Below are 21,829 nucleotides of genomic sequence, written 5' to 3' on the forward strand. Positions count from 1 at the left end.
TCTGCAGTCTCACATTACATCTCTCAAATATTGACTAAAGAAAGCACAGAGATACTGAGAACTTCCTGTTCAGTTCGTCTTGCAGCTGATGGTCTCAGTCGGTCCCAGTTTGTGCCTCTCCTGTTTAAGCACTAAGTTTAAGAGTTTAAGTCACAGAAGCAATTATCAGTTTTTATGAAAAGTGATGCAATGTTTCAGAAACACGGAGGATTTTAGATCCAACTTTCACAACACGTTTTTAAGTCTGGATAAGAAATGTATTTGCTACAGGACAAAATAAAGATTTTTGACCTGTTTTCTATGCTTTTCTTTGATCCAAGCAGACAGAAGCTGCATCTCTACAGTTTAAATCAATGACATGTGTTTATATTGCATCCTTTTGTGTATATTCTATAAACAGTTAATATGTTCTTGCAAAAAGAGCAAGGACATGTCCGCTGCCTGTATCAGGAACTACTGCTGCAACTTGTGAAACAGGTAAAAAAATAAATAAAAAACATTTTCTTTCTGCAAGCAGATGGAATATTTTTTCATCCAGATGGTCCGACTCCTTAACAACTCTAAAAATATCTTCAGAACAGCCGAGTCTGTGATCAAATGACCTTCTGCGTTTTTCAGACTTTCTCGGGATTTATCAGTCCCTCCAGAACAGTGATACTCAACTTACGGCCCGCGGGCCCGAGTGCACAAAGCAGCATCAAAATAGAGCTTGTTCATCAAATAAAGTGACCCCCAGCAGAGGTCCTAACTAAGCCCCTAATGACCTAAAATCCTAGAAATGTCCCAAAATCCAGGAAATGTCCTAAAGTCTGAGAAACATCCTTGAATCCTAGAAACTTGCTAAAATCTGAAGTGTCCTCAGTTCTAGAAATGTCTTAAGGTCAAAGAAATGTCCCAAAATCCTTGAATCCCAGAAACATCCTGAAATCCTAGAAACATCCTAACATCCAGGTCCTAAAGTTCTAGAAATGTTCTAAGATCATAGAAATGTCCTAAAGCCCAAGAAATGTAAAAAAAAAATTAGAAAAAGTCCCAAAGAAAGTCCCCAAATCCTAGTGACCGCCTAAAAAGCTACAAATGTCCTAAATCAGAGATTTTTTTTTTTTTTTTTAAAATGTGTCAAAATCAGAGAAATGTCCTAACATCAGAGAAATGTCCTGGAATTTGAAAAATGTCCTAAAGTCCAAGAAATGTCCAAAAATTAGAAAAATGCCCAAAATCCTAGTAATGGCTTAAAATCCTTAAACTCCTAGAAACATCCTAAAATCTTAGAAACGTCCCAAAATCCTAGAAACATCCTTACGTCCAAGTAATGTCTTTAAGTCCAAGACTTGTGAAAAAACAGGACGAAGTCCCAAAATCCTAATGACGTCCTAAAATCCGAGAAATGTCCTAGACTCCTAGAAACATCCTAAAATCTGAGAAATGTCCCAAAACCCTAGAAATGTCCTAAAGCCTAAAAACGTCCTAAAATCCTAGAAATGTCCTAACGTCCAGGTAATGTCCTACAGTTCTAGAAATGCTCTAAAATAATTTGTCCTCCTCTGATTTTGTAAAAGTGAGCCCTAAGCAAAGCAGGTTGAGTATCGCTTGTTTCAGATTTCGGGCTGTTTTTGGGGATCGCTGCGGCCGGAAACGTCTGATTTCACGGCAGCTTTTCTAAAGAAAATAAAAACGTTGATGCATGTCTCCAGGACGCTCACCTCCGTGACTCAAACCAGGAGTCCGACGTCTTACAAAACAACACTTCTTTATTGTTGTACAGTTTGTAATCCTGGTAAAGTTGTTTTTTGTTTTTTTTAATGTAACAGCAGTCTTTAATAAAACATCTGAAACCCAAAAGCCTCCAGGAGGGCGGGCAGTCCCTCGACTCCGTCGGCCCTCCGCCCTCCACAGCTCGGAAAGCAGGCACATTCCTCATGCAATAAAAAGCTGTGACATGCATTTAAAACCCTTTTGTGTACCCAGGACCCCCTCCGCCCGCCCCGGAGTGACCGCAGGAGCTCTGCTCGATGAACCTTTCAGGGTGTGAAGAGTCCAGGTCCCTCCCCTGCTCCCCTTACACAAAATAGAAACCAGAAATCTGTCTATAGTACAAGTAAGGTGGTGCACAAAGCACCTCACCAAAGCAAAAAAAGAAGTCCTGAGACCTCCGTAGCGCTGCTGCAGCCTGGGTATTGTAGTTTTCGGGTCGGCATAAAGCTCAGTGGTTGGCAAACGGGTTGGAGATGATGAAATATGCGGTTCAAGATATGCTTTATGCGTGTGTGCTACATAAGAATCGGGAAGGCGACACTTTGATGGTGACCTTCCTCCTGACGCAACCTCCTCACAGCCTTCCTCGACAAAAAAATAAATAAATTCACAGCCTAAATAGATAAATAAATGTTTTAGAGAAAGGTGCAAGTGTTCTGCAGGTGACTCTGATGGCTTTCCGTGTCGTTTTTGATCCGAATGCTGCCTGTGACTCACAGGCGGAGGGACTCTGTGGAGAAGGCACGAATGGCTGGATGGCTAAAGCTCAGGAGTGACGTGGGAGTTTCTGCACAATCTGATCGGCTGGTTGTAAACGGTCAGGATGTGATTAACAGACACAGAACAGGTGCTGTTTATGATGAGTGTTTCCATCACCAAAATCTTGCTTTTCCTCTTTGGCACACCACCCAATCGCTGCAGGTCGACGCTCAAACAGAAGCTGCTCTCCTACGTTACTGAGCTAACTGTGCCCCCCCGATCACTGAAATATGGGATGCTGTGTTCAATAAAAACAGAATGATTTGCAAATATTTTTCAACATCCAGTGAGGCTTTCTTATTGCACATATTTTCCAAACTGCTTTTCACGGTTAATTTAGACCAGGCATTGGTATTAATACTTTGAAACCTGGAATGTCATCTTATTTATTTAATTATTTTGTGATGAATTCGGGCGAATTTCACAAGCTGTTTAACACTTTGGAAACTGAACAAATTGGTTTGATTTCTTTCAAAAAGGGCATTGAGTACTTTAGCAAAACATGTCCCACAAACTGCAAGAGAACAGTAAAAAGTGGCAAGAAAATGCCTCAGAATTAGTTTAAAAAAAGGGGAGGAATATAAAAAAATAGGAAATATTGACCAGAAAATTATATTCATAATTAATATAATTACAATTTTAAAATTATGTTTGAGATCTTTTTCTGGTCATTTTATTTTTACTTTTCTTGTTTTGTTTGTTTTTTGCTTATTTTCAGGTAATTTTATTGAAACTTTGAACATTAACCCCATGCATTTAAAACTCTGAAACCTGAGAAAATTGGTTAGATTTCTTTAGAAAACATTAAAGGGCAACAAGCAATGATGTTCCACAAATGTAATAAGGAGTAAGGGAAAGACAGAGATCACAAAAAATATATATATATATATTTTTTTTTAGAAAATAATGATTAAAGAAAGAAAGAAAAAATAAAAAAGTTAATCAATAAAAAAGGAAAAATGCCAAGAAAACTATTTTATAATAATAATTATTAACTATTTTATCTATATATTTGTATTTTTTATGAAGGGGTCTTTTTTTGCTACATTTTGGGTAATTATCTTGTAGCTCACACAACTTGTATTTTTGAAAGAAATGAAGCCTTTTTGCTCAGGTTTTGAGGGGTTAAATATGTTGTTTTTGCACTGGGATACATTTCAAAAAGAATCTGTAAATCGTTTTGTTTTTATTTACACAGCGTCCTAACGTTTTTAAAATCAGGGTCAAACTTCTTTTACAGGAAAAGAAAATGTGGACATTTCATCTTTTTATGTCTTTTTTAAACATGAGTGACGGGCGTGTGTGTGTTTGACTCTGAGGAAGATGAAGGAGCTCCCCTCCACCAGCCCAGAGGAAGATCCTTTAAAAAATAATCCCACTGATGAAGCAAACTGGCTCTCCAGGTGAGGCGACCTGATGCAACGAGACTGAACGGAGAGTTTACATTCCCAGTCCCGGTGCGGTGGCTCCGACTCTCCGGCTTGGTTAAAGACGTGCGTCCCGCTGAGATATGTGTTTGTACCTGCCCTTTGACGAGGAGGAGACATCCAAACTGGGTTTAAAAAGTCAAGTCAGCTGGAAAATTTGGGCTCCAGACACGAGTGTGTCCAAAGCTCGGTCCTGCGGGGGTCCACTGATGCTACTGAAGCGCTGATACGGTCAGACCGTCTGTGCCGCTGACGGCGCTGAGCGAAACTCTGAGGCCAAAACAGATCTGCTGTTTCTGCAAAGTCTGAGGAAATGTAGATATTTATATCTCAGTCTCTTTATGAAGATACAAAGACGACAGACAACACGTACGATGCATTAAAAACTGTCAGCGGTAACGTGTTCAATCGCAATGTGATAAAGGTCCGTACATAATGCCATTTTTTAGTGCATTAACCCATGAGAGAAAGGCAATGAGCAACTGGGCAAAAAATGTCAAAAAAAATAAAAAAATAAATCAGTGACAGGTGAAAACAACTTCATAAATAGCTGTGGGGAGATTATTAGATATCATTCACAAAAAAGGGTAAAAAAGATGAGAAAACTATTTTCTATAATTTTTTTATATTTATTTATTTATTTATTTTTTAAAAACTTTTTAAAACTAATTTTACTATCTTTTAGAGGCTGAGTTTTAAAGCTAGAGTGATGATAGTGTTATCATATTTACATCATATGAAATAAAAGATAAAACAATGAAAAAATAAAATATAAAACATTTAAAAATATATTTCTAATATTTATTTTTTTATGATGTAAATAAAAATAATAATTTTAGTTTTATAATGTAAATTAAAAAACTAGAAATAGAAATAAAATAATTGTTTTAAGAAAAAAAAAATATTTAATTTAGCATTTTTTATATTATGTAAATAAAAAAAATAAAATCAATATAAATGTTTTCATAACTATGTAAATTAAAGAATGATGACGTATGAATGATTTTTTTTGTTTTCATTAATGTAAATAAATATGAACTGACAAATTACTGCGATTCTGTACCTTGAAAAATGCACAATGTGTGTTTTGATGTGGTGATATAATAATTAATTATAATTAACACTTCATTTGTAATAGAGCCAAATGAAGAAATGCGTTTCCCCGAAAGGTTCATACGATTCAGCTCCCAGTGCCAGAAAGCTGAGCCATGAGGGAGCGCGTTGTGTCGTATTTTTATATTTTAGCAGTATTTTCGTGAAGAGACTGAGATAAATGTGTCTGATCTTCATAACTTTGTTACAGTGACAGGTTGAGACGGCCTGAGGTTTTTGCTCAGTGCTGCAGCTCTGTCCTCCACACGGACCCGCTCACGGCTGGTGCTGCGTCTCGGCCTTCCAGGTGTGTTTCCTGTCCGTCCTTTGAGCATTTCCGTCCCGTGTGACATGGACCAGCCGTCCGTTTTCCCGTCATCCCCTCATGCATCAGGTTCCCTGATCTGATCTCCGCTGATCCCGTTTTTCCTCCAGCTTTTGTCCTCCCTCGCTCAGTTCGTTCATAACGCCGGCTCCTCCTCATCGATGAAGCTGATGTGCTCCGTGGACGACTTCCTGTCCTCCACCTGTCGTCCCCACTCCTGCATCTCCATCTCCTGGGGGCGCGTGACCGCTCTGGCGTCCCCGCGGCGCAGCTGCGAGTTACACCAAGTCTGCGTGTCTCCCGGCCTCCTGCGTGCAGCGATGGAGTCCAAAGACACGGGCAAGGAGACGGTGGAGGGTTGGAGGGAGACAGCGGGAGGGACGAGAGGGACGGGAAGCCTCAGCCGGTGGTCCCCGGGCGAGGATGTCAGGGACGGAGGAGCCGAGCAGTGGGACGGCGGGGGAGGAGGGGTGTCCTGGGAGGGAGGCGGGGGGAGCAGGCCTCTGCTGGTGCAGCTGCCGGGTCGGGACGGATGTGGGCCTTGGCAGGGGGACAGGGACGGTGAGGAGCAGAGAGACATGGAGAAGGACAAAGAGGGTGACGGGGTGTGGGACGCCAGAGGAGGCTGGTCCTGCAGCGAGGGCAAAAAGATGCCGTTACTGGAGGAGGCGTGGAGGCTCCGGAGGCCCTCGGGGAGTCCTTCCTCTGGGGAGGGGAGGTCGGAGGGGGCGGGGGGCTTGACGTCACACCCCGGCGGTTTGGACGGGAGCTGCGGCGACGCTGAGTTAGGCCGTTTCGGTGAATGAGGAGTCGGGAGAAGGCAACCGGGCAAATCCGCCCCCTCAATGTCCCCGCTGTCCAACAGGGAGCGAGTGTCCGGTCTCTGCAGGGAACACGGCGTGGCGGGGGCGGCAGCACCAGGCAGGTGCTCGTCGACAGCTGGCTGGCGCTGCTCGGAGGCGGGGTTAGATTTGGTTAGATTTGGCATCATGGTCATCAGGATTGGCTGTGGCGCCGTTTGGAGGAGGGGCTTAAGCAGGCGTGTCATTTCCTGCAGCTCCTGACTGAGCTTGCACACTTGTTTAGAGAGACTGTTCATCTGTTTGGTGAAGAGAGAGAGAGCGTAAACACACACACGCGCGCACACACACACACACACACACACACACACACATACACACAAAGAAGATACACACACACACACACACACACACACACACACACACACACACACACAAGAAGATACATGCACACAGACACACACACACACACACACACAAAAGAAGATACACGCACGCACACACACACACACACACACACAAAAGAAGATACACGCATGCATGCACACGCACACACACACACACACACACACACACACGACACACACACACAACCAGAAGATACACGCATGCACACACACACACACACACAAAAGAAGATACACGCATGCACACAACACACGAAGACACACACACACACAAGAAGATACATGCACACAGACACACACACAAGATATGCGCACGCACACAGACACACACACACACACACACAAGAAGACATACACACAAAAGAAGATACACGCACACACACACACACACACAGACACACACACACACACACACACACGAAGATACACGCATGCATGCGTACGTACACACACACACACACACACAAAGATACGTTAAGCACACAACACACACACACACACACACACACACACACACACACTGACACAGATACAAAGACACGCACACACGGACAAAACAAGATAGGCCCACACATACATGCACATGCACGCACATGCAGAGACACACACACACACAGACACACGCATGCATGCATGCATGCACAAGCACAGACACACACACACCAGAGGACAGCACAAAGGTGAATCCATGTAAATTCCGTATCAGGTTTCGTGTGGCTCAGTGGGATATGGGAACTCGGCGTGCTGACAACGTTAATCCTTATTTGTGTAAAACAGAATCTGAGACAGACTCTGCATTCAGAGCGTTTACACACACACACACACACACACACACACACACCATTCCGAGCGTTCACACCACCACACACACACACAGGGAGCTGATCTGACTCAACGCTGCGCGCTCCGATGGAAAACTCTCAGAGCTCGTACCTGAGCTGAAGCAACATGATCCCTCTCAGTCTGATATTTAATTAATAGAATTTAAATTCTTTTGCGTCTGAAACAAAACCTACAGTGACGACAGACTGTCCTGCTGACTGGATTTAGGTGCCAGTGCAGAAAGAGGATTCTGGGCTTTTGGACAAATATGCAAAACTTTGGTGAAAAAATTAGAAATGCCCTCAAACATCAGTTTGTATATTGGTACTTGTGTACTTGTTTTTTAGACCTGTCAATAAGAAACGCTTTAAAGTGGAATTTCATCAGCTGTGTCGCATCGATGAGGTTTTCCTTTGATGCCAAAGCAGCTGTAACTCTGCACGGCTGTGGATATCAGCTCCGCTGCACTAATTCATCACATATCTGCAAACCATCATTGTGGTAAAATCTCAGCTAAAACTGCGTGTACGCGTGGTCTGAAAAATGCGTGAGTTGCGCATATTCTCTCGACACATTCCTGCTTTATAAATACCAGTTCACGTGTGGGAAAAGGCGTACGCATGGTTTTGTGCGTTGACGCATCTGGCCACACAACCCTGAAACTGGATCGTCTAAGTGCCGTTATTTATTTTATTGCACCGGTGCTTTTCATGCAAAAAAAGGTCTGCTGTGAAAAAGACTTATTGCAGTGACACCTGTTACATAATTTCTGAAATGTTCTGCTGACTAAAGGCAGACAGAGGAAGCACCCGGAGCCTCGGGTCGATGTAAACAGGCGGCAGCACTCACCTCCTCAGTCAGTTTAGACACACTCTGCTTGATCTCAGAGTGCTCCCGGATCCCTGAACGCAACACAAACAAGCAAGAACATTTATCCTCCAGAAAAAAAAACACCTGACAGAGACGAAATGCTTGTGTGTGTGTGTGTGTGTGTGTGTGTGTGTGTTACCTGGGTACGGGGAGGGTGGTGCTGCAGGTGAAATGCTGGGACTGAACTCAAACTTCTGTGAGGACGTGGAGTTGCTCTCCGTTTCTATGCCGTCCACGAATCTATGCAGAAAGAAGGGATTAAAGTAAGAGACGGCGCACAGGAGAGGAATGTAAATCAGCTGTAGAGGCACTAATTACAGTGTATGTGTGTGTGTGTGTGTGTGTGTCGGCTGTGCAGTGTTTTCATTCACACAGCAAAAACCCCTCCATCAGCAGGTTTGTTCACACAGCAGACGGGGTGTCACTAATCTCTGTGCACACACGGACACGTTTATGTTGCATGTACACATCCTCCTACAGAGAGAAAAACCTCTGCACCAGTGATACTCAACTTACGGCCCGCGGGCCAAATCTGGCCCCAACCATTTTATAATTCACAGTAAAAGTAAAGTGATTCACACTGGGAACTGTGTTTGTACTTTTAGTATACAGAAGGTGCCGGAGAGCATAAAACAGCATCAAAATAGAGCTTGTTTATTAAAATAATTAACAGAGGAGGATCTCACGCACCCCCTTACACAGATCCTAGCTAAGACCCTGATGTCCTTAAATCCTAGATAAGAAATCTTAAAATCCTAGTAATGTCCTAAAAAAACAGAAACGTTCTAAAATTCTAGAAATAACATCCTAAAATCCTAGTAACGCCCTAAAATCTGAGAAATGTCCTAAAATCCTAGAAACAACCTTAAAGCTTAGACACATCCAAAAATCCTAAATTCCTAGAAAAATCATAAAATCCAAGAAATTTCCTAAAATCCAAGAAATGTTCTAAAATCCTACAAATGTCTTAATATTCTTAAAAAATCTTAAAATCCCCAAAATCTCAGAAAATAATAAAGACATCCTAAATTTTTTTAATTTTTTTTAAATCCTGAATTTCGACAAAAATCCTGAAATCATGGAAACATCCTCAGAATCGTAGAAACATCCAAAGAAAAATTCTAGAAAATAGCATCCTAAAATCCGAGAAATGTCCTAAAATCTGAGAAATGTCCTAAAATCTGAGAAATGTCCTAAAATCCGAGAAATGTCCTAAAATCTGAGAAACGTCCTAAAATCCGAGAAATGTCCTAAAATCTGAGAAACGTCCTAAAATCCTACATGAGGCAGCTGTGACTGGCCCCGGGCCTCTTGTCTTGTCATTTTGCAAAATTGGCCCCCACTGCTGTATCACCCTCTCACAACAGTCATGTGATGCAGCAGTATGGTTACCATGGCAGCCAGAGACAGATGCTGCAGCGTCAGGTGTGTGTGTGTATGTGTGTGTGTGCCTGTGTGCGTGTGTGTGTGTGTGTGTGTGTGTGTGTGTGTGTGTGTGTCACCTGGGGCTCAGTTCAGGCGGCGCGCTGCTGAAGCTGACCACCGGTATCTGCAGGGTGGTGGGGCGGGAGTGCTCGGAGGGCGCTCTGAAGGGTCTGGGTGGCAGCAGAGGGGAGCGCAGCGGCGAGTTGAGCCCCCTGCTGAGACGCAGCGGGGAGCGAGGAGCTCTGGACACCGAGTTCTGCTCCTCGTCGCCCTCCTCGTCCTCACGGATGGACGGCAGCTTCTTCACCAAGCCGCCGTTGCTCTCCCAGTCCACCTGAGAGGAACACGGGGAGACAACATGATCACCCCTGCAGTTATTAACCCTTTGAAACCTGGACTGACATTACTTTCCTCGTGTTGCACTCAGACGCCTTTAACAAGCATTTAAACCTCTGAAACCCACATGTTGGTTTGACTTATTTTTTAAAAAATGCCAAAAAGGCAATGAGCAACTTGGCAAGAAATGTCCCCCGCATTGCAAACAAGTAACCTGAAAAAGAAGTAAGAAAGAGCAAAAATTGCTTTAAAAATTGAAAAAAAAAGAAAAAAATACTGAAAATGGTATTTGTACGTATAATAATTAGGTATTAAAATTATGGAGATTAAAAAATAAACAAAAACGTTTTTCTTTTCTTTAGGGGTCAGGTCATCTCCTTGTTCCTTCTTTTGTAAATTTTGAGGTAATTTTAGATAACTTATTAGCAATACTTTGGGTCAGGCTTGTAAAATTAGTAATTTTTCCGATGTGCTTGAATCAGGTCATTTTTCTCAGGTTTCAAAGGGTTAACAGAGAGGCCGTGTTTGTTTGGAGCTCAGCAGCTTCAGTGTAAACAGAGCGTAGAGACTGGGTTGGGCCAGTAGGTGGCACAATAACACAAGAGTTTCTGCTAGTGTATGTTTGATGTACACACACACACACACACACACACACACACACACACACTCCCCTCACAGAGCATCTAAAGGGAGTTTGGAGGTTTTAAAGTGGAGTTCAGTTTAGACTCAGTGTTTACATGCACAGTTCATTTATTTGACTGTTGTCCTCGTCTCAGGGAAGCTATTTGTTGACAGAAATCTGTCCACTCGTCCACGGTGGGTCGAGAAATTCCCTCTTTCAGCTAGTTGCTACAGAGCGGTGAAGTAATGAGTCCTAAAACGCAGTAGTCTGTTCGCATTTTTGCACTCCCGGTTCCCTCCTAAAGTGTCTGGGTTTTCAAATGGTTTTTTGGTAAAATGCCTTAAATAAGGTCTGCGGTTAACTCAGGCTAAAGATATTTAGACATAAAATACTTCCATATAAACTCAGTTTTTTAACTTTTAAGATTTTACGTGTCATAAAAAGGCGGTTTCTAACAAGTGGCTAAACGGGACTCCAGTGTTTGTCGGGGACGTGAGACGTCATCACAGCGCACACAGATACTACACGTGAGAGTAGCGATTGACATCGCCACGATCATTAACTCGATCAGGTCACACTAGCAGGAGAAAGACTCGTAGAAAATTCATCGCACTAAATCCGATCAGAGGTCGGACGATTCAGGGTGTTGACGTATAACACGTGCGACCACGATGTCGCTTTTTGCTTCTGGCGATTTAATTTACGCTTCAAAACACACATAAACGGTGTTAATCTGTGAAGATTATCACGCTGAACAAAAATGTGCAAATATCATAAACTTGTGTTCGTCACAGAGCTTATTTTTGACAATAATCGAAAATACCATTCAAAACATTGAAGAGTGAGCATTTACAGATATTCTGGATAAAATGTTCTTTTCTCTCAGGATTTTCAAAGATAACAGGATACTTTAATGTTTCAAATGAACAGATATCTCAATAACTTTTACATTGTTATTTTAAAATGTACGTTTTGGTGTGGTTTGCTTTGTTTTTGTGACTATTAACATATGAAGAATGAAATATTCATAATTTAATGGTATAAAGTGGGCCTGCGTGCTGACATTACAGGTAATTACTCATAAAAAGGACTTCTGAGCCGTGTTCAAAACTTTTCCTGTCACCCTCCAGAGATGATGTCAGACGCGGAAATGTCAGAGAGAAATCAGAAAGAGAATCGTAACAAGTTTAAGTCCAATTATTTCTTATTTTGTTTTGAGTGAATATTGTTTTGCCTCTGTCTTTGCCAGACTGCGAAAAGAAGCCTGTCATGCTACATTTAATACAGACTGCTGCGTCTGACTTTTCCTCATCACTTTCCTCTGAGCGCAGGCATGCACGCACGCACGCATGCACGTACACGCACACGTGCACACACACACACTCCCCTGGCAGTTACACTCGTCCCTGCTCCCCATCAGCTATGTCCCTGCTTATGAATTGAATAATTTAGGCTGTCTTCAGTGTTGATGCTGGGTCGCTGAAACTTCCATAAATGACGAGCTAAACAAAACAGGACTCTCTGACTGAGATTGAAACGACGATGTTAAAAGTTCTGCGTTAAATAGAAAAAAAAAAGAGCAGAAAATCACTTTTAATGTATTTTAACAGATGTGGTCGGACGTTCGGTGTGTGTGAATGAACTGAAAAAATGCTGCATAGTGCATTTAGCATTTTACCAATAATGACGTTAGAAAATCTGCGAGTTCTGTTTTGTTTAAGAAAATATAAATACGAGCAGCTTTCAGCCAGCAGAATACAGATTTACACAGCAAACCTGGTTTACTGAAGTTACCAAACTTCGAAAGATTTATTTAATTAAACTTGTCATTTTTAAGTTGCATCAACCTTTACAAAATTGAGAAAATATGACTAAAATTTTAACAATTAGATATAAAGTAAACATAAAAAAGTGTCTCTCTGGTGCCTTTTGTGTCTAAAACACTGACCCTGAGTCTGACTTCACCTGCAAGTTAAACCAGTTCTTTACTTCTACTTTAAAAACAACAGCTTTACGGATCAGATGACAAATTGTCATTCTCCTTAACCGGCTTCACAGTAATAACCTGCCTGCTCTGACACAGACTGACTGCTGCAGTGAGTAATGAATGTATTTCATATCTCATCATGCAGACAAGCCAACGCCCCTCCACTTTCCCCCTGCTCTCTCCTTTAATCAAGTCTCTCCTCCCTCTCCCTCCCTCCCTGCACGCTCAGCATCCTCACTTTCTTCTCCTCCTCCCCCACTGCCTCCTCTCACCCCCCCTTTACTCCCCCCCTCCTGTGCCACCGTAATTTATTTTTAGCTCCCTTGTTCTAATCTTAGCTCCCAGCTCTGGAGGAAACCGAGGAGCGCTCTGCGATGCGGGGGCGTAATAAGTGTGCACTTGCCGCGTGTCGGCGTGCGCTTGTCTGCGTGCGAGCGTACGTGGGTGTGCTGAAGTTTGCAATCATGTATGTGTGATCGAGTCATGCAGGAGTCTGAGCGTGGGCACCCACGTGAGTGGATGTATGTGAGCTGTGCTCGCAAGGACACGAATGAACAAAGTGCTCTTTCCCCCTTCTTTTTGCTGCAGCAGTTTTTGTACAGTATGTGCAGGTGCAGGCACGATGTTCTCACCATGTTTCTGCTGCAGAGACTGAACAGCACAGGGACACGGGGTACTAAAACATGCTGTAATATCCCCCTCTTTCTGTAGCACAGCTCAGCGCACCCAGTTGACTGGTTGTTTTTGCACGTTGCATTGTTTCGCCGAAGGCTGCGGGGTCATGACAGTCAATCTGCAGCTCGTGAATCAGCAGGGAGGGCCACTGAAAGTACAACCATCGCTTAGATGATGGATCTTTTGCTTCCTCATCTTTTTTTCCAACAAAAACTTTTGCCTTTTTATTTTCTTACTAGACCCTTTTCACATTTGGCACTCCATTTTTTCAAGATCCTTCTTCCTCTTTATCATCCTTTCTTGTATTTTTCATCAGCAGTGGCCTGCACGTCTCTCTTTGTTGCGATGAACGTTCTCATTCATCCTGTGGGATTGCATCTAGCAGACTGTGTTTATTGAGCAAGAAGGTGCTGGATACCTGCAGGCTTTTTTTCCCCTGTTTTCCAGCAACCTTCCCATACATACATATGCATACACACTCTCCTGGGCTGCTGGTACCAGAAGGGATCAGCATACATAACCAGGACGGACATCTGCAGCGCGGACCAAAGATATGGGCAGAAGCTTGTGCATCTGGAATCGTGCATCCTCCAGATAATGCCACGCGCTGATATGTGCACACATTTGCACCCCGCTCGCGCTCTGCAGCAAGCGTGCCGTGCCCGGGAGAAACACATGGCACTGCAGTGGAAAAGGAGGAACTGAAGAGCAGAACAGAAAATGAGAAAATGAGCCCCCTCCCCTTCGTATCTCCTCCTCCTCGGCTGGCTGAGCTATTTATAACGAGCAGGATCCAATCTTAGCAGCAGCTGCGGGGGACACAGCCAGTCAGGGACAGCCCGTGCTTCCCCCCTGCACTATTTTTAGCAGCAGGACAGCTTCAAACAGCAGCACTGAGCTATTCTTGTCTCCGTGTTTTGCTCCCTCTGCTGCTGCTGCACCAGCCAGAGGCGCAGGCTGAGTGTTTGTGTGATGGCAGCAGTTAGGAAAAATGTGCACGGACCCGTGCGTTACAGTAGCGGTGCTGGAGAGGTCACGCATAGCTTTTATCCATGAGACCCCTCTTAAGGTGTCTGAGGCTGCCCATTAGCACAAAACAAAATGTCATTTAAGATTTGAACTTTCAAGGCTGCACATGGAGGGGGGGGGGGCGACTGATCTGATGGGTGGTGTGCGGCAGTTTCTGGTTTTAATGAGGAACTTTCCTCCTTTTTGCAAGATCCTTTTCATTTTAAAATGAGATATTTTTCATGTTATCATAACAAATATCCCTTATTGTTACTTAATGCCAAATTGCCCAGTTTTTGCAGAGACTAAAATGTAACATATTGTATCTTTTTATATCCAGCATATGACATTTAACCAAATCTTTACGCTGCCATAGTTAAACTCTTGGCTGTTCCTGCATGCATTGATAAATATGCACCATCTATATGCACCGTCAGTCCTACTGCACTTGCAGACCTTTATTAGACCATTTAACGGACCGTTTCTATCGACGCAGCCTCCACCTTCAGCCACCTTAGCCTCTAAATACCACTCCAAACTGCAGGAGCTTTCGATACACCTTGGACTATTGTCCTTGAACATTGCGTATTCGCTCTATGTCAACTTTTGCACAATTCTTGTCAAACATTTTTGCACATCTCTGGACAAAACTGCACAGCTTTTATTCTGAAACAGCTACACTGTACATAACTATCATGTTGCTGTAGTTTTGAGAGTATCCTGACCATATTTCTATTATAAATTCTCGAGTGTTGCAGTATTTTTTCTTCTTATTTATTGATTTTTTACTCATCTTATTGTATGTTTATTGTTTGCACCAAGAAACAAAGCTTTTTTTAGAGCTAAAAGCTCTTTTTAACGTAACTGTATGTAACTGTCTTTGGTTAAGTACCTCATATAACCCCGTCAGCACTCTGCATTACTGCGTGTACTCACGTCGGCCCCGTGGCCTTCTCGCAGGTTGTACGTGAGGTCGTGCTGGATCTCGCTGATGAACTTCTGGGCGTACTCGGGGTAGAGTCGGAGGACCTCGCGGAGGCCCTTGAGGCTGATGTATTGTAGGTCGCAGTAGGTCAAAGCTTTGACGTTGGCGTTGGTTTTAATCACCTGCTCCTTTGTGAGGGAGTCCGACCCAATCAGATCTCCTTTCCCTGGGCATGCAGACAGATACAAAGATACATTTATAACTTTGGAGCATAAGAGAGAGTATATTTTCAGTTTTCCCCTGAGGGTAAAAAAACACAGACTGTCTGAGCTGCAGATCTTTGGGCGGGTTTCCATTAACCCTCAAACTCTACAAAGTGACACTGCAAAAATAAAATATGCCTAATGGAAACACATCAGTTCTGAAAATAGTCCCATTTATTGCAAAAAAGTGTTGACCCTCGCTTGAGGTGGTATTTCAGGTGATTTCAAAAAGCCATATTTTGCACAACTGCAATGGAAACACTTATTTTGCTCTTATAGATATATTCTGTAACTAAAGAGTCACATGACCATGTCCAAAAAAACATGCAGGCATGATGCAGCAGGAGCTACAAGAGCTGTTATTGCATCACATAACTCAGAGAGTTGAGCGGATCATCCGCAAGTTCTGAATCCACAATTCCTCTGTTAAATCGTGGACCACATCTCCCAGAAATCCCTCATACGTGGCCACTCACACGTATAAGGGGCTCGCCTTTCCATCATGGCTCCATAACACGCCTGCGTGGCCTTGGATTGGAAATAATGACGGCTAGTTTGGTGGCTGCAATAGAAATAAAGCTGCTAATGTTTTGAACATCCATCGCCATGGTTACTGCGATGTTATCACCAGACGAGAAGTCGCAGAACATCACTCAGTGGAAACGCAGTCATCTCACAATTGTCTTTTATCGACATTACAAAAATATTGCAGTTGCCTAATTACAAATGTAATTTTTCGCAAATGTAATACCTATAACAGCAGCAGGGATTATGGTCCGTGTGTCATTCGTTGTCAATTAAAAAGAATAAACAAAGTAAGAATTTCGGTTTTCTGTATAAATAAAATATTGAAAAAACAGAAAAGTCAAATTTACGTTGTTCTTAATCTTTATTTTTAAAATTTATTTTCTTATTTCCAAAGGTATCATTTTGCTGCATCTCCACGCCTCACGCATGCGCCGCCCGAGGAGTGGCGCTCAGAGTTCAGAAAAAAGACAAAATGTGTTTTTTTGTCCAATATTTGGTCTAAACTAAATTCTCACTCGTTTTTCAGTTTTCTTTAGTTTGCCAGACGGATTTGAATATTTGAATGATACACGGACCGATTGTGCTGCTCTGGTTATTATTTTCAACAATATGTATAAATGCAGTTTTTTTATTTAGGTTACTAACTGAGCACGCAGCATGATGGTAAAAGAAAATGCATTACAGTTTAAATTTGGCAACATTCATTTATGAGGGCTCCCGCAGTATTTTGGGGAAAAAGGGAAAAAGTCAAACAAAGCGTGCTTCGGGGCTGCACAGCCACACAAACGAGAAACAGAAGAGCGAGCTAAAGAAAGAGGGGGAGAGAAACAGAGGCAAGATGGAGGCAGGGCAGGGTCGGGCAGGGACCTAAAATGGGTGATGGAGTGTGGAGGAGGACCGCGAGGGAGGGAGGGTGAGAAAATGTAAAATGTAGGAAACGAGGGAAAGAAAGGTGAGATTGAAGAGGGACACAGCGTGGGGGCGGCTGCAGACTGGCAGGGCTTGATTGAGTGGAAATGGATGGGCGGGGTGAGAAAGCGAGAGGGGAGGTGAGAACTAGGAGCAGGAGCTCGAGCACGCCGTGTTGGGCAACAGCAGCTACTGCACGTGGAGCTCAGCCTCCCCTCCGAACCTCCGAACCTCCGACCACCTCCACATCCTGCTGTCGCTGTCCGACAGCCGTCTGCACTCGCATCTCTCAAACCCCCCTCCCCCAATCTGTGCTTGTACTTAATTTGGCACGAGGGGCTCTTCACATGCTCCGTCTGTCTCTCCATCTTTTTCACATCACTCCTCCACTTCTCTGTTCAGTCCCACACCACACAGTTAAGCTCCAATTGTCTTTTGTCGAACAGATGATGGGCGGCGGCGGCGGTGGCGAGCGTCAGGAGAGAGCTTCAGCTCCTAATCACAGCAAAATGTTAAACTGCAGCAGGACACCAACACTTGAAAGTTACATTTAAGAGCGTGTGTTTGTCCCGTCTTCGATGCGTCTGAATCTGAAGGTGAGACAGACAAGGGCAGCTCATGAAAGGAGCTCATTTTATCAAAAATTACAAAGGCAAAGCGTTTAAAGCACTAACAGCTCGTTTTTCTTTGGTCCTCGCTCTCTTTCAAAGTTTCAGCTGATGTTTCACATCACATCTTTTAAAAGCGACTTGTTTGGAGGATTTTGACATTGTGGCGCAGCAGCAATATTACACGTTTGTGATAACAGATTTTCAAACAAGTCATTACTTTTAAACCCCTTTTAACTCTTTAACATCCTGCTCAAACCTTTAGAGCACAGTTTGAGTCAGTATGTTTACACGGGGTTGTAGTACTCAAGATCAATCTTGAGCTCGAGACCACTTTTAGTGGGTCTCGTCTCGGAATCGAACGCATTTTGACTCGGTTTTGTGAGTTCTCGGACATAGTGAGTTCCGAATTTGTAATCGAGGCCGGTCAAGCGTGATTAGATGTAACACTTCTGCAAATCCAGCCAATCATATAAGTCATTTGTAGTTTGCGTTTTTTGTCACAGATAATGGCCACATCCCCTCACTCATGTGGGAGCAGATCCATGAAGACGACACGAACAGAAGCAGTGCGTTTGTATAGAAGCAGAGATGCCAACGATAAGGATCGGGGATAATCACGCCCAAATCAGCCAGCTTCAGGACACTGTGAAAAACTGAATTGACAATATTTAAATTTGGATTGAGGCTAATATGGGGTGAAATGTATTGTCTGACCATGAAAAACATGTCTATGTTATACGTTATATGATAACACTTTGCATCCGCCTGCGTGGCTGAGGGGGGCGACTACACAACACACGGCACCAAAACAAACACGGAGGAGCTGGAAAGCGATACTGAACGTGGGGATTCGGCAAAAGACCCTGACACCAGCGTTTTGTTTTTCCCTCTCTCCCACAGCTCTCTGCCTCTCACAGACACACACACAAAAAGCTGGGCTTTTGCAGAGCTCCAGACCGTGACTATTTAGTCACATTTTGCAAACATGGAGCACCACAATGACTCGCAAATACTATTTTAACAGATGAACTGGAGAGATGAAGAGACGGTGCTAAAACAAATCATATCAGACAGAGCACAGACAGTATGAGGATCTTTTCCCCCATTAAAGCATGTAAACGTGCTCTAGTACAATCCCAAAATACAAGTATTAAACCTGCAAATGAGCAGAACAGATTCCCTTTAACACAACACGATGGACAAAATGTCTGATTGACTTCACGCCTGGTTACACTTGAACACTCAGAGGTGTGTCGGGTCAGAGCGAGCGGCCCACAGCTGGAAATGAACCTTTTAAACATGAGCACGGACACAGGATAATTCCTGGAAGAACGCTGCACACGCAGGTTCATGGTAAAGGCCATGGTGGGCTGAACCATGTGAAGAGCTCCGCGGGCTCTGCGGGGCTCTGCTCGATCCACACTTGAGCATTAATAATCAAGGTGCTTTAATAATGTAAAATCTATCCATTATTAATACCAGCACAGCACCGCATTCCCCCTATTGATGTGTGTGTGTGTCATGATCAAGATCAAATATGGGCCGGGGGGCTTGGCATTTGAAGATAAATCCACTTCATCACGTACACACACACACACACACACACACACACACACACACACACACACAAGGATGGACACAAAGGGGAAATGCAGGTGCGCAGGTATAGCCCATTAATTCAATACATCTTGACCTTTTGAGAAACTGATTTTTAAGAAGTGTACATCTGTCATTGCGGCGCAGACAAACACACGTGAAATCCTTCTCCCCTCTTTCCTCCCTCATCTCTCCGTCTATCACTTCGTCTATTAGACATTCACACAAACACACGTCAGGGAAAGCTCGCCCCGTTCGCTGGATTAGTGTTGCGAAGGCTTTGAAGCACATCCAGAGGAAATTAGATTTCAGCCTGCGAGACAGCCAACTAAAGACATTATTTTAAGCTGTTGTCACAGGTGCGACATCGTGTTTGACCACACGGCTCACAATCTGTTCAGTTCTCTTCAGCGTCCGGCTGTCTTTCACTTTTACTGCAAAATTTTGTTAGATTTAAAATGTTTGTCTGTTTATGTTGTTTATGTTTATTATTTTTAGTTTGATAAAAAATGAAAAGTTAGGCTCAGTTAGGTTCAGTATGGGCTAGTTTTATTTCTTCTTTCTTGAAAAATTAGACAAACTAGGCAAGTGTGAAGGCGTACAGAATATACTATTCATGTTTTCTTATTATTTGACATCTATCTTTTAATATTATCTTCTAATTGATCTTTTAACTTATCTTTTTATTCTGTCTTGATCCTGCTTATTAGGGCCCGAGTCTTATTATTCTTATTTATGCAAATAAAGTGCGTTAATAACACGTTTGCGCAAATTAATTTCAATGCCACTAATTTTTTTGGCACACGATTACACACACAGGTTCTGTAATTATGACCTACATAAAGGTTTTAGAAAGTCCCCCAAAAATACAGCCTCACAGAGCTGCCAGCGTGACTGTAGTCTCGTAGATTTGATGATAAACTGGGTTTTTTTATGTAATATTTTGATGTTGCGAGCATCATGAGCACAATTTAATTCCAGCGTCATAAATCTTAGTTGTTTTGGGGTGGCTGAAGAAGTTTTACAACAAATATCTAAAAAAAATAATCTAAAACCATCTTTGTGTTAAGTTAGGGTAATATGTTTGTATGTAACATCACCTGACTTCTGCCTTTGTTCTTGTTTGTTCTGTAATCACCACTATCACTGCAGGGCTTTTTGTCATTTAAAAGCAAACAATGTGGTTTCGGGGCACCTGCTGTAAAAGACAGATCCTGTTGTTTTCTCTGGGAGGACCGAGTACAGCTGTCACGTCAAACAGACGAGAAAAGATGGAACAAAAGTAAATAAATAATTAAAAAACAGAGCCTCTTAAATTAATGAATATGAGAGTAAATGAAGCTTGACTTGTATTAAAGTATAGAAATGACATGCGACGTGACGGCGGTAGTTGTGATATTCGTGGCTGTGCAGAGCATGACTCTGGTTGTTCCTCCCACACACTGTCTGCAAATCAGTCCTGTTTAATATTAGACTTCACTGGAACACAACGCCGCCCTCACATTCTCCAGAGACCGATGTGAGTGAGCACATATGATCACACCACTTCACAAAAGCCAGCGTGCACACACACACACACACGCACACACACAAATGTTTTCCTCACACAGTTACATGCTTATTCCAGAAATCAAAACTCTAATGTGTGAAGCCTGCACTTGTTCTTCTGCAGGAAATGCCACCATTGGCATCATTTTCAACTGACGAGCTGCATGTTCACACTCTTCTATAGAAGTTGACACTTTCTTTGTGGTGTTTAAAAGATCTCACTATTTGCAGATTAAGCTGGAAAGATGCTTTTTATTGGTCTCCTATGTTGCTTTAACCCGCTTTAACCGTTTATGCAACGGCCAAAACGTACAACCTCTATGTTTGTATCAATCATCTGGTCACGACGTGGTGCTCCCACTGAACACGAGCATCAATCCCACCCAGTGTGCCAACTAAAGGGAAGTCAGAGGGAGCCTGGCTCCTGTTAATAAGATGTACTTCCCTGAAAACTTGTTTTGTGAAATAGCAGGGGATCTCTGCAGCTGGAAATGTCCAAAACTCTCGTCCAAAACTACCCCATTTTGTCCCCACAAACACGGCCGAATATGTCCATAACTCGTCAAAAAAATATCCCATTTTTTTCCCACAAACACAAGTGGAAATGTCCCAAAGTCTCTTCAAAAATGTCCAGTGTTGTAGCCACAAACATGGCTGGAAATATCCCAAACTCTCATTAAAAATAACCTGATTCTTGTTGTCACAAAAACATCTGGAAATGTCCCAAACTCAGGCGCCCAGTAGCTCACTTGGTAGAGCGGGCGTCCCACGTACAGAGGATGCGTCCTCGCCGCAGCAGCCGCGGGTTTGACTCCAGCCTCGGCCCTTTGCTGCATGTCACCCCGTCTCTCTCCCACTTTCACACTTCGTCTGTGCTATCAATTGAAGGCCAAGAGCCCCCCGAAAAACAAAATGTAACATATCTTTGTTTGCAGAAACACACATGGCAACTTCTCATTCTCAGCCTCTGGGCTGGTTTAGGAGAAGAAAATGTGACTAGAAATCTAAAATCTACTGTACGTGCTGAATGCTGTGCAGCTGCCACAGATGTTACCCTGAAAACTCCTGCAAAGATGAGACTGTGTCGAATCTCCTTCTGATCTGCAGAGCACACAGGAAGTATGACGACCTTCCCGGCC

The 21,829-nt window shown here is 43.1% G+C and overlaps 1 protein-coding gene across 1 annotated transcript in view; it reads right to left on the reverse strand.

Annotated features, from left to right (window-relative positions):
• Positions 1–4,996: 4,996 nt before the first annotated feature.
• kcnh3 (potassium voltage-gated channel, subfamily H (eag-related), member 3) overlaps positions 4,997–21,829 on the reverse strand; it is a 161,127-nt gene continuing 144,294 nt past the window's right edge. The window contains 7 exon segments of the mRNA XM_042495056.1: positions 4,997–6,261; positions 6,264–6,333; positions 6,335–6,457; positions 8,237–8,289; positions 8,397–8,497; positions 9,760–10,016; positions 15,247–15,461. Of these exon segments, the coding sequence (XP_042350990.1) occupies positions 5,495–6,261; positions 6,264–6,333; positions 6,335–6,457; positions 8,237–8,289; positions 8,397–8,497; positions 9,760–10,016; positions 15,247–15,461 (1,586 nt within the window). The 3' untranslated portion in view covers positions 4,997–5,494.

Source organism: Plectropomus leopardus, chromosome 10, assembly GCF_008729295.1.
Source record: "Plectropomus leopardus isolate mb chromosome 10, YSFRI_Pleo_2.0, whole genome shotgun sequence".
NCBI lineage: Eukaryota > Metazoa > Chordata > Actinopteri > Perciformes > Serranidae > Plectropomus > Plectropomus leopardus.